Consider the following 12979-nt stretch of genomic DNA (forward strand, 5'->3'; position numbering starts at 1 on the left):
TTGAATTGTCTCTTCTCTGTGCAAAACCTCTTTGCTTGATCTCTGCATATGCTGATTACATTTAGCACCTCTTTCTAACACACAATGTGATTATGTGAATGCAGTTACAGTAAAATTTAACATACTGCTAATACATTTACATATTAATAGATATAAAAATATTGCTAATTTTGTTTGGAATAACTAATGTAACTCTTGCATAACGCCTCTGACAGTCTGGTTAAAAAAAGCACCTCATACCTGCTCCTGTGGCCACTTCTGTCTGTCCTCTGGGGATCTTGACTTTGCTTTAAAACCTCGATGCACATCTGCACTGTGCTTAGAGGCAGATGGGATATTCAGTGATTTTGGCCTCCCCTCGTGCCTGTTAGCACTGTGAACAGCTTCTCCCTTTGAACAAGTCTCTTTGTAGTCATGTGCCATGTTTTCAGTCCCACTGTGCTCTGGACTCATTTCTGTTGTACTGTTAATACTGCTCATGCTCATACTCATTTTGATTTCTGCTACAATCTGGTCAATGTCCTCTTCCTGCTCTTCCAGCTCTGCATCCTCTTTTCTAGAATGGTATGGTGATATTCCCTGTGAGTTTCCATTAGCCTCTGCTGGGTAATAGTCCGGATAATCACCTTCACTTTGACAGTACTGTATGTTTTCTTCTTGGTCTTGGATCTCCAAGGATGATGCTTCATCCTCCAAAATCTGAATGCCATTATCTTGACCTTCCTGCCACTCTTGCCTGTCCATCACCTCGTTCTCATCTTGGTGCTGAATTTTGCCTTCAGCCCATTCTTCTACAGCTTCCTGACACTCATCTGTTTCAACATGGTGCTCCTCATGGGGAGCATACTCCTCCCCATTGCAGTCCATTCCTTCCATGTAACTGTCATCCTCTGGACAGTATCTGATGTAGTATGTGATCCCCTCCTCTTCCTCTGGCAGGCCTTCATCGTAGTCCTCCTCGTCTGAAGTGTTGTTTACATAGTCAGAGCTGGAGTCACCATCTCCACTGTGGTCATTGCACTCATGTTCCACAGGGGTAGGACTACCTGCTCTGACAGCTGCTAGTTCTGCCTCCTTTGCTGCATAATCTTCTATGGGAAGGTCACTTTCTTCATTTTCAGGCTCCCTGTTGTGAGATGAAGTCGGGCAAGCTCTGGCTCTGTGATCCAGCATGCTGGCTGTAGTGCTTTGATGTTTCCTGTTTGCCATAGCCAGCTCCTTACATGACAATCATTTCCAGCAATTACTGCAGGGAAGATGGAAAAACACACACTCAGGAAAAGGTCATCAGCAGAGAACAGTGATCTTAATAGGAAGCAAACTGATAGATTCATTTGGTAAAAAGCCTGTGTTTGTAGATATTTGACCAAATTCAGACAGCTAACTTTTAAAATGCTTATGCTATGGAACCATGAAATCAAAGTAATAAGTTGCACTCTGAAAGGAACAGATAAAGAGAAGGTTCTACATTTGTGCTAAATGTATTCTAGTGTAGGCTCTCTTCTGTCAATTTGACAGAGAATTAATCCTGAACCTTGAAATTAGTTTTCAATTTCTCTTTCTTGCCAGTAAGGGGTCATGCTTTGATCACTATGCAGTAAACGGGACCTCTTTTCAATTTTCAGCTTAGGCATTTCTTTAACGTGTACTGAACACAAACATTTAGAATCTGACCTGCTCTTACCAAAACTAAAGGGAAATAATTCTACTAACTTGGCAGTCACATAGTGCACTAAAAGATAATGTATTTGTATTAAAAGTGTTATTTTTAAAAAAGCACTTGCTGGTTTATTAGCCCTTTCTAGCTGGATGCCATGAAGTATCTCCCATTGTTAAATCAAATATTGCTTTTAGAACAGATTATTTCAGTTGGAAAGGACCTACCACAATCACCCAGTGCTGACCAAGTTAAAGCATGCTTTAAGGCCCTCATCCAAATGCCTCTTAAAACACGGACAAGCTTGGGCATTGACTGCCACTGGAAGCCTGTTCCAGCATCTGACCATGCTCTTGGTAAAGAAATGCTTCCTAGAGTCCAGTCTGAATCCAGACTGCCATGATACAGCTTTGAACCATTCCCAAGCATCTTATCACTGGATACCTCCTCTGGGGAGAAGTTCAGCACCTCCCTGCCCACTTCTCCTTGGAGAATGCTGTAGAGGGCAATGAGGTCACCTCAGCCTCCTTTCCACAAACCAGAGAAGCCCAAAGTCCTTTGCCATCCCTCAAAGGACATTTCCTTCCAGCCCTTTCACCAGCTCTGCTGCCTTTCTGTGCACACACATAAGGATCTTCCCATCTTTCTTAAAAGATGGGGTCCCGAAGTGCACAGAGCACTCAGGTGATGCTGCATCAGTGCTCAGGACAGTCCTGTGCAGCAGGACAATCTTCTTTTCTGACCAGCTGATCAGTGCTTGGTAGAGCCCAGGACATGCTTTGCTTTCTGGGCTGCCAGAGCACTTTGCTGAGTCCTGAACTGCTGTCAGCCAGCACCCCAGAGCAGAACCTGGCATTTAGACTTTAATTAATCCTGGCCCAATGCTCCAATCTATCCAGATCCCTCTCTTTTTTCAGTGTCTATTCTATATTCCAGGTAATACACACATATACAGTAAAACCTCACTAATTCTTCCTGCTTAACACTTGTGCTACTTTAAATTGCATTTGTATGTCTAAATTGTCTAAATACTGGATTCTAAATAAGTAGGGGTTATATGAATCATATAAAAATAGCTAAAGAAAACAGCCAATTCTAGACAGGCTTGACAAGTGTGGTCTGCAGCATGATTTGGAAGGGGGAAATAATCTGCTTTTAGTACTTGTGTTTTTCTGTATTTCATTGTTGTATCCTTTTGATATACTTGACCTCTGCAGTTACTTCATTGGCAAGAAGTGAGCTCAGGCTCCTCACCTGGACCACACAACTTCAAGAACATTTTGATTTTATCAGTGTCCAAAGGCTTGGGCAATAAAACTAGCATGGAGTTAGAGGATTAGAGGAGCTATATAGGGAGTAATTTCTTAGGCATTATGAACTTAGAAAATAAATCCTGTCACTGTAACCTTATCAATATCCCTGTAGAAATTCTGATGCCACAAGAAACTCACAATCCTGAATTTGTGAGAAATCCAGGGATCTGATGTATCTGTAGATTATGGTAAAGATATCGTGTGGCAAATCTATCCCTGAAACATGAGTTCTAGATTCTGAGATACAAAGCAGTGATGATGTTAGTCACAGGAGGAGGTATGAATGGAACCCAGCATATGGAGCCCTTTTTGTTATTGTAACCTTGCAGAATTAGTCCTGACAGAATAAAGCTTTAAGTTAAATTGTGTATCTGAAGAGAAGTTTAAAGGAGATCAGTGAAGGAAAAAATCTCAGTAATTACTTGCCCCTCCTTACTATTGCAAGAACTAGCAGACTTGCAAGATTTTCTCAATGCAATCTGTATGTCCACTGTCCCTTTAATAATAATGATGATACTTTTTTACTTTGGAGTCAATTATAAGAAATTCAGAACATCAAGCCCTCCATCCACTAGGGTTAGTCCGAGACCAATTTAGTCAAAGTCTGATTTAGTCAGCTCTTACTGCAAACTAAGGATGTTTCTATACTGTGACTGCAGCATAAACAAAATTTACTGGATTAAAATAGTAATCTATGTAGTAATAGTAATCTAAGCCACAACACTGCAATGCTCTGTACAGGCTGCAAAAAACTGCCCATGAGCAAGAAAAATTGCTTGTATGACCACTTCAGGCATGAGTGCACTACACAACCATGCCCAAAATGAGTTCAGATGGAGAGATATAACAATTTTGAATGGCACTGCAAGAAAACTACAGATATCTCATCTGGTTCAACCAATTTTTTTTTTTTCAACAACAGAACAAATTAAGTGTCTCTTATTGAAAGAAAAGTTCTCATCTGCAATGGCCTCAATCTTCTAGTGGAAATATTATCCACATTAAATAATACTTAAATATTTACAGTGCAGTTGACCCTGCACATAAGTCACAACAGTGTGGCTGCAGATACAGAAACAGAGCCTGTAACAAGCACAGTTTGAAACCCATGACTCAGATTTTCCTAAGGCATATGGAGATGAGAACCCTTTTTTTAGCCAGTATAATGGAGTTTTTCCACCCACATCTAAGGCTCTTTATTTGGTATCCAGCCCTAAAACTGCCATAAGTGGCAGCTCTGCAGTGATAGCCCTTTATAAATTCCAGTGGTGAATGCTCAAAGATGTTGCTTTCCTGCAGGAAAATCCAGTGCACTGTAGATATTCTAGAACACATTGCAGGAATCCACCTGGCCATGATCTGAGAGCCAAAAGGCAGCACAGGAGCCTGGGGAGGGAGGGGTGGCTGGTGAGTGGAGCTCCCTCAGCTGTGGGGAACTGGCAGAGTGAGGGGTCTCAGGTGGGCACTGCCCCACAGGGACCTGCTCATGTGCAGCATCTGCACTGTCTGGGAAGAACTTTAAAAAATCGTGGCAGACTGGAAATTTTTTGGAGCATAGGTGGTAAGAACTAGAGAAAATAATTTCTCTCAAGCGTGTCTAGCACTGGTAAGAAATAGAGAAAATAATTCCTCTCAAGCGTGACTAGCACTGATATACTGGGACATGGGAAATGGGTTTTCAGTTAATTCAGCCTGAGTGATGATTGAGGACAGTGCTTTACCTCTGTATGCTGGAACTGAGGCAAAATAAGCTGGATTTTTGGAGAGAGGCAATGCTGATCTTAATGCTATGGAAACTGAAGTTACAAAGCAATTTCTGCACAATAATTACAATTCTAGTTGGCCTACTTTGCAATCTTCTCAGGCACTACTCTTAAGGTAAAAAAGTACTGAAATAAAAAGGCAGAATTTATTATTTTCAGCCCATGAATTGCAGCTGAATGTGCACTGATTACAGCATCTTCAAGTACAAAATGTAACTTCTCCAACTGTACCAACACATCAGAATTACTGAGCTGAGTTTTCAAACACCAGTCTGAGAACTGCTCTTTATGGAGCTGCACATACATTGCTGTCAAGGAAACACACAGCTGTATTTTAACTCAAATATTAGAACAGCCAGGGCAGCCTAGTTTTCTTCCCCTGTATCAAAATATCTCTCAAGCTTCCTAGCAAAATGCTTTAGTCACAGATTAAGTCTAGCGTAATCTGAGTATTTTAAGCTGTTTCATGTCAAGCAGCAATGTTCCTTAGGGCCACAGGTCTGAACTCTTCTTTCATCTCACCAAAAGAGACATTATTCCTCCAGATTTTAAATATAAAAAACCAGAATTTTTTTTTCTTTTTTTTTTGTTTTAGAAATACAACAGAAAAATTTTACCATGTGTTCTACTACTCAGACTACTGCACAAAGCCTCTGGAGTCCCTGATTGCATGGGTTAGTACTTCAGCTGATAGTCACATCAGTTACTGTAACCTTCTAACATCATAGGTATCTTAAAAAATTAGAAATTGGAGAAAATACTGGACTTCTATCATGTATTGCTCAGTGTTGAAGAGAGGAGTAATGATTTGCTGGGTCCAGAGGCACTTTATCCATAAAGGCTCCAGCTGAGCCTACAGATCATTTCCTCTGCTTGGTGTAAGACTCCCTCCTACTCCTTGTATCTCACCTCCTTCCTTGGTAGCAGGGAGTTAGGTCAAACTTCTGCATCACTCCAAGCACATTTTTCCATGTCTGGCTGCACTTGGGATGAAGGGTTCCTGGGAACATGGATCAGTGCTGGATCCCTGTTTACCTTCCTTGGGATTCAGTAATTTTATCTTGCTGAGACAATCAAACCCCGACTTCAGCTGTACAGTGCATCACTAAATTTCCATCAGTGTTGTCTGGATCAGTGAATAAGGGATCAGTTACACAGGGTTCTCAGTAAAAATGCTTTTCTTTCAATAATGGTTTTACTTTATTTTTCTTAATTTTCCCTGGCTCAGCTGAATGTTGAAAGGAAAATCAATCTCCAGGAAACACATGCTGCATTTCCATGTGAGAGTAAAAGGGAGTATACGTAGGGGAACCAATTCCTTCTGCTCTCAGAAACAGAACTCCTGGGTTACAGCTGGAATTAATTCTAATCAGTGCTCATTATACTCATTAGCTTTCTCCTGAGTTTGCTGCACCTAATCCCAGACAGCTGTAGCACGGGTTTTGTCAACCTTAACACTTCTACATCTTTTCATCTGTGTAGAAAGATCTCTTTACTGTCTTCCCAGTAAAAGAGACCAATTAAATTCGCTTTAAAAATGGGCAATGGTACACAATTATAAACATGGTGAAATACCCAGTATCATACTGCTGCTGGTGGTTAAAGAACTGCATTGCATCTATACTTGATTCACAAACTGAATAGCATTTTAGTGGGAGCAACACAAGTTATTTACATTTAACATGCACAGGGATCTGAGGTTCTCAGATCACCTCACAGTGAGTGAGGTTCTTTTGCCAGCATGCTTATGCAAAATGATTTTTCAACCCTGCTGTTCCAACTTACAGGTGAATCTAAGAATTTTACTGGCCTGAATTTGATATATTCACTTTGTTTTGCAAGGGCTCTTTCATGTGCCTTCTCCTCCCCAGGTTTGTTTTTCCATTTACTCCTCAGTCTTTCTCCCACACTTCAGATATCTGTACCCTTTGTCAGTTTTGACAAAATTGACGCTCTAGTTTTGCTTCCCTGGAATTGTTCAATACCTCCCATTTTCTGCAGATATCCTCTGCAATCTCACTGCTATTAAACTGGTTTTACTCTTTATAAGTCATGTTTAGATGGAAGTTATAAGCACTGGCACACAATTTACTGCCAGGGGAGATCATAGCACGTACAGCCCACACCTCTGCTTCTCTCTGCTGAGCTGTGCCGTGGATGCACGGCTGACTGAAGCTATTCCATATGTTAGCCCTATACATTTATCATCCAGAAATGCTGCAAAAAAGAAAAAACAACACCCAACCCTCTTAACACAGACATATGTTTAGATCTGCTACATTCATCTACTTACTCAGTACATCTGTAACTGAGATAACAGTATTTTTCAACAGAACTGCATCAGAAAATTCATGATTGCAGGGCTTTATGCTAATTATACCAGTCTCTTCTCCAATAAAGATAAGTGGAAAAGAATCTAACTTCGATTCATTCAAAACAATTTTTAATATTAAACTAATAGTAATTCTCAGTAGACTTTCATTACAGAAGACTTAATAGGCTCCCATCTGCTAAGTTGGTCCAGAGGAATTATGACTGATCCTAGACTGGGAGCTGGAATTTTTAATAAGCTGATAACAGAACATGAGCCTGCTGTGACTGTGTCACATTCTGTAGCCTTTTGATTCCCCAAGGCCAAACTGCATTAACTTCGTTTTTCAGTGGCGCTGACTCTCCAGACCATGAGAATTGATTATGCAGAGCTCCAGAAGCAGAGTGCAGGGTGACTGCCAGCTCCTCTAAAAGCAGGTGGAACTGGGATCCCAGCTCTCACAGGAGCCCTAATCCGGCAGTGTCAGTGACAGCAGACTGAGAGTGTGACACGGGATTTTGGAAGGAGCACAATCTCTAACAAAGGGAAGGGAGGAGGGGATAACACTGGGGATAACAGAGGGGTAACACTGACCTCCCAGTGCTAGGGATGGAAAGAGTCCAACAGTGAGGACTACCACAACATGATTAAATTAGGGTCATGTTGTGACACTCCCAGTGCCATCTCAGTGTTACTGAAGTTGTCTCACTCAGACTGGCACAGCCTGCCATAGAACTTAGTAGCCTGTTAAAAGTGTCTGTTCCTTTTCTCTGAGACTCTTGAATTTAAAACAAAAACACTCTATAAAACACCAACTCATTGTTTCAGGGAGGGGAAAGGTCTAAGACAGAAACTTCCACTATTAGGACATAATCAAACCAGTCCTTTTATGTCCACAATGTTAGATCTGCATGGCAGTAAATACCTACAAACACAGTCATATGCATGCATATCTCTTCCTCAGTGCAAGCTCAGCACTCAGCAAGTTCTCCACAGTTTAGTCAGACAAAATAATCCTTTTCTAGCCTGAGAAGCAAGGACAGTGTTGCAGCTTTGGGCCCAAAAAGTGTAAAAAACAGCAAATTGAGGCGAGCAAACTGGGAGGATGGGACTTCATAACCTGAAGCTGTAATTGAACAATTAACCCCAATACGTAAATGGACCAAAACTTATAAAAGTGTGAAAACTTGTGACTCAGAGTCCATCTTGGGTAGAGCCACAGCTGAGTTCTTGTACTGCCCAAGGTGTATCCTTTAAAGGCCTTTTAGCAAATCCCTGCTTTATTCCTTTAACATTGTTTAGCATTCTGTTAACATTCCAAGTAGCCTCTTTAGGCATCAATACCACCTGCCTCTCATTTTTTTAAAGGCACAGTTGGTGTGGGCCAGGAGGAAAAACAGCTAAAGACAACTCTAGATTTGGTGCTACTGACTGTTTCAGAGCTTCAATTAATCATTAAATTAATTAAATATTATTTTAATATGCTTAACATAATTGAAATAGAGACTTAGAAAACAGCAAGAGATTTGCATGGGAAGCAGAGCAAGAATGATTCTTAAAGAAGTGAAGGAAATGTGTGTGGGAAGTGAAAATGAGCAGCATCTAAAAATAGATGGCATTGAAATACATGCCTTTGCAGTTATCTCAAGAGTAGCCACTAGGGTCTTCCTGTGTAGCCAAGACCAAAAAAAAATTCTCTTATCATTCTCTGTTTCCTTTAATGTGTCTACTGTGAATCTGAGGTAGTCACAAAAAAATCACTGAATAGGCAAACAAAGAAAATATTATGTCCATTATTAATCGTCATTATGCTGATTTTATTAGTTTAACAGCCAACAGCCGACTGAGAAATTAAAGTTGTGAGATAACAAATGCTCATTTCTGTATGTCAGGATTGTTTCATTCGCAGTTTTGCAGAAATTCTGCCCAAAGCTGCAATGGCTGCAGTGAATTAGATACTGCAAATCCACATCCCTGTACCCACAGGCAATGCTCTTAAAATGGAGCAGCCTGTCCTGAGCTACTACTGAGTTACAACAAAATGTTGTCAGTGTGCAGGGTGCATTCTCAGTAGAATATGAACTGTGGAAGCACTGGAGACAGGAGCAGGATCCAGCCAGCCATACTTAATGCACCTCTCCTCACCCTGAAACCACCAACAAATGAGAGATGGTGTGCCACGGAATATCTGTTAAACCACATCAACATGAACAAGTACATTTGAGATGTTTGATTTCCAGACCTGAGAATGAGATCTTTGCAATTACTTTTCTGTGGGCTTCCAGAAAAATACCACAAAAATCTTCCTTTTTGTGCTAGTCACCAGGTGATATCGAGGGGTTTTTGAGATGCTTTAACTATTTTTCCTATTTTTAAAAGATTTACATTCTGAATTATGTTCTTGCACATCTTTTCGTGGTATATAGCATTTTTTAAATTTGGTTTAATCTAATAAGATCTTAAAATTCAATAATTACCTTGTGAAAGCAATTCTAAAAATGCTATATAACTGGCACCCACCAACAGAAATTAAAAGTAGAACAGACAATGCTAAAGACAGTGGCACTATGGCACTGCAGAGATAGTATTCTTGAGCATATATCCCAGCTTTTATAGTTAAAAAGATTAGCTATTTCCTGCAGCAGAAATAAAAATGTGTAATCACATATTTAATTATCATGTATTGTTGATGTGGCTTAATCATCCTTTAGGGTTTAATTTCCCAGCTCAAAGAGCGATACTAAACCTGTGGTGCTGCATCCATACAGATGTGAGAGTTAGGACAAATATCAGTTTTGCAGTGCTAAGCCTGCTATAGAGAAAGAGCCAGCAAAACCAGAACCTTAGTTTAAGGCCCTTAAACAGGGGGAAGCACAGAAGCAGAATATTTGTATTCAGCAGAATAAGATGAGACTCCAAAATTAAGGCAATGAAATTTTATGGCTTATTCTTGTGACTGCTCTGCTCCAAGGAATCAGTTTCAAATAATGAAAAAGTACCCCTCAAGCACACAAAGTTCCAGTGATAGCTATGCAGAGGCATCAACTTTGAATTTCATTCCATAATAGCCACAAATTTTAGTATCTTCTTATGATTATTGTATCTCCTAATTTACTGAGAATAAGGGAAAAGTATAGGATGTATAGGAATAAGGGAAAGAGATACAGGAGTAAGAAAAAGTATATGATATTTTAACATTATCATGCATAAAGAATATATGCCATTCAATTAAAACACATTCAGCCACTCTGAGACAATCTGCAATCCATCCAGACCTCTGGTAGAATTTTCAGTCTGTCTTAGAATGGATTATACCAAGTTTTCCCATGCTTTGCAGGGTGAGTTTCTGCTGACTGTGGAGGCCACTCCAAAGACTGGAGATCTTTCTCTCTCTTGCTAATTTGTATGCTTCTTGGCATCTTGCAATTTCCTGGGTAAGGCTTTTATCTCAATAACAAGGCTGGTTTCTCTACTGACTTGCACTAGATGATAACAGATCCCTCTAAGCATAACATGAGGCAGTGCTGCTGTAACTGTGGGGAGCCATGTGGCTGGAATTCAGCGATGGAACGGACACTGGGGGCAGCTGTGTGAAACCTCCTGAGGTCACAATTGTACATATCCATATTAGCAGAACCTGGCCTTGCACAGCTGACATGCAAAATCATCACCTACTGAGAGTTTTCCAAGTCTAACTGGCATTTTTCTGGTCAAAATGCTCATAAAAACCAGACAACAGAAATAAATTTCCTTCTTATCTCTATTTACCCTATACTTTGGAAAAGATTATTCGCAGGAAAACCACTAAAGAAAATCTTGTGCATTTGGCCTCTAATGTCAATTTAAATACTACTTTAGGAATAAAACTGATTCTACCTAAAATGCCAATATATAGAATTATTCCTTTTTGTCTGCAATAATTCAGTGTTTTGAAATGGATTGAACAATGATTGTAAAGTGTATTGTGCAGTCAGAAATGTTGTATAAGGGTCAGACAAAATCTACTTTTTCTGGACTATGGAAAAAATATTATCTGCCATGGCAAATTCCTAGAGGAGCCTTTTAAGCCACCAAATCTGTACAGTGATGGGTGACTTGGGGGTGTAAGTGAAAGGTGAGGCAGGATCTTCCTCCAAGGTGAGGAATCAGTCCTTTTGACAAGCTATGTGAATTCTAAATTTCAACGCTATTAGAGGAAAAAATGAAACTACAATAAATAGGTCTTCACAGTAAGAAGCAATATAACATTTCTTGGTTGCTTGAGATTCCCTTCCACAAGAATACAAGGCTAAATGTGGCCATGTCCCTTTAGCAGAAGAGCCCCTGTGGCTGTGGTGCAGCCGCTCTGCCTGCCCTGAGCCTCCCAGCCCTGGCACCCAGGTCCAGCCTCCTGAGCACACTCAGCTGCACCTGAGATTTCTGCTGGCTGCAAGGAAAACAGGTTTTATTGAACCTGACATGCAGTTAGAAGGGAAAGGAAATTGGTTAAATTTAAGCTGTTTGAGCAAGCTTTGCACTCTGGCGCTATCACACAGCTATAAAAGGACCCAATGGGTGTTGGATAAATAGGTTTTCACACATGCAAGAATAATTTTAGCTCATCACGAATTTGAAACCTTTAATTTTTGGAACTGTGTGTCAGACACACACACTCCCACTTGCTGCAGAGAGAAGTAAGGCTTCTCTAACAGGTCATGCATGTTACACAACAAATACACAAGCAAATATATCTCTTATAGATGTTTACATAAGAGATATACTAAAATCTACATAGATATAATTAGTATCTATAACTTCATCTCTGTCAGTTCCTTCTCCCACTAGAAAAAAAACTAGGAATCTCTCTAGAAAAGTTATGGTGCTATTCTAATATAATAATTCAGAAAGATGAGTGAGCTTATCAAAGAATATTTCAGGAATGCCAAGACAATAATATGGGTTGGGACAGTACTTCAAAAAATGTGATCTTCCTATTTAAACATCATAATTTAAGTACTTTGAGGATTTATATAATGGGATAAATTTATCCATTAACATTATCAGATTAACTATAAGGAAGAGTTATTTAATTCAACATCACCATTAAATAGACATAATGAAAATGCTGCATTTTGGTCACATCCAGTTCCACCTGAAATACAGCAACCACATATTTTCCTGTTATTTGTGCCTTTGAAATCAGTATTTTTCTTGACAGTTTTCAGAAAACCATGGCTGTTTAGGAATTGGCTCTTCAGGGTGGATGCAAATATCCCAAAAGCATTTGAAGCAACCATTTTAATCACCTTTTTATCTTTATCTCTCTCTATCTAAAAGGCAGGCACATGGTCTGCCTTTAAGATCTGTCACTTGTTGCAGATTTATTTGCACATGCACAAGGAAACCACAGACTTAGTGCATCTGAACTCCACAAAACATTACTCTCACCAGTACAGCTGTATTCCACTCCCTTTATTTTTGTTGTGGTTCCACAGAAATACTGATGAAAAACTAAAGGTTTCATCCTGGCTCAATTTAATTTCCAGAGAGCCTGCTTTATTATTTTAATACTATAGAATTATGCCTTTAATACATTTTTAACTGTTTTGCTTTTACTGGCATCAACTTCCTTCATTATAACAAATGCTCTCAGCCAAGTCTGTATTTCAGAGTACCCCTTCATGCAAAGAGGTGATGTTATAGCAAAGTAAAACGTAATAGCACTGGAAAAAAGGGGATCTTTTAGAATGCCATTATTTAATTTCTTTTTTCATTTTTCTATTCAAAAGGAAGAGGAATTCTCAAACTTGATACTTACTGAAAAGTACATGGTGCACAAGTAAATTGGTTCAAAAGTTACTTAATAGTATTTTGTACTTCAGTGTACCATTTACCAAGAAAAGAGCCTTTGTTTGTTTTTTTTTTTCTTTATGCATCTGATCAAATTTTTAACACA

At 39.6% G+C, this 12979-nt stretch overlaps 1 protein-coding gene across 5 annotated transcripts in view; it reads right to left on the reverse strand.

Moving 5' to 3' along the window:
* The window catches only part of APBA2 (amyloid beta precursor protein binding family A member 2), an 83488-nt gene that overhangs the window by 32353 nt on the left and 38156 nt on the right, over positions 1-12979 (reverse strand). For all 5 annotated transcript variants that reach the window (XM_071441693.1, XM_071441696.1, XM_071441692.1 and 2 more), the window contains one exon: positions 241-1246. In XM_071441693.1, coding sequence (XP_071297794.1) covers positions 241-1209 — 969 coding nt within the window. In that variant the 5' untranslated portion in view covers positions 1210-1246. The remainder of the gene's footprint in view (positions 1-240; positions 1247-12979) is intronic.

The sequence above is a fragment of the Agelaius tricolor genome, unplaced genomic scaffold (assembly GCF_023055355.1).
Source record: "Agelaius tricolor isolate 1412-34295 unplaced genomic scaffold, bAgeTri1.0.p SCAF_16, whole genome shotgun sequence".
NCBI lineage: Eukaryota > Metazoa > Chordata > Aves > Passeriformes > Icteridae > Agelaius > Agelaius tricolor.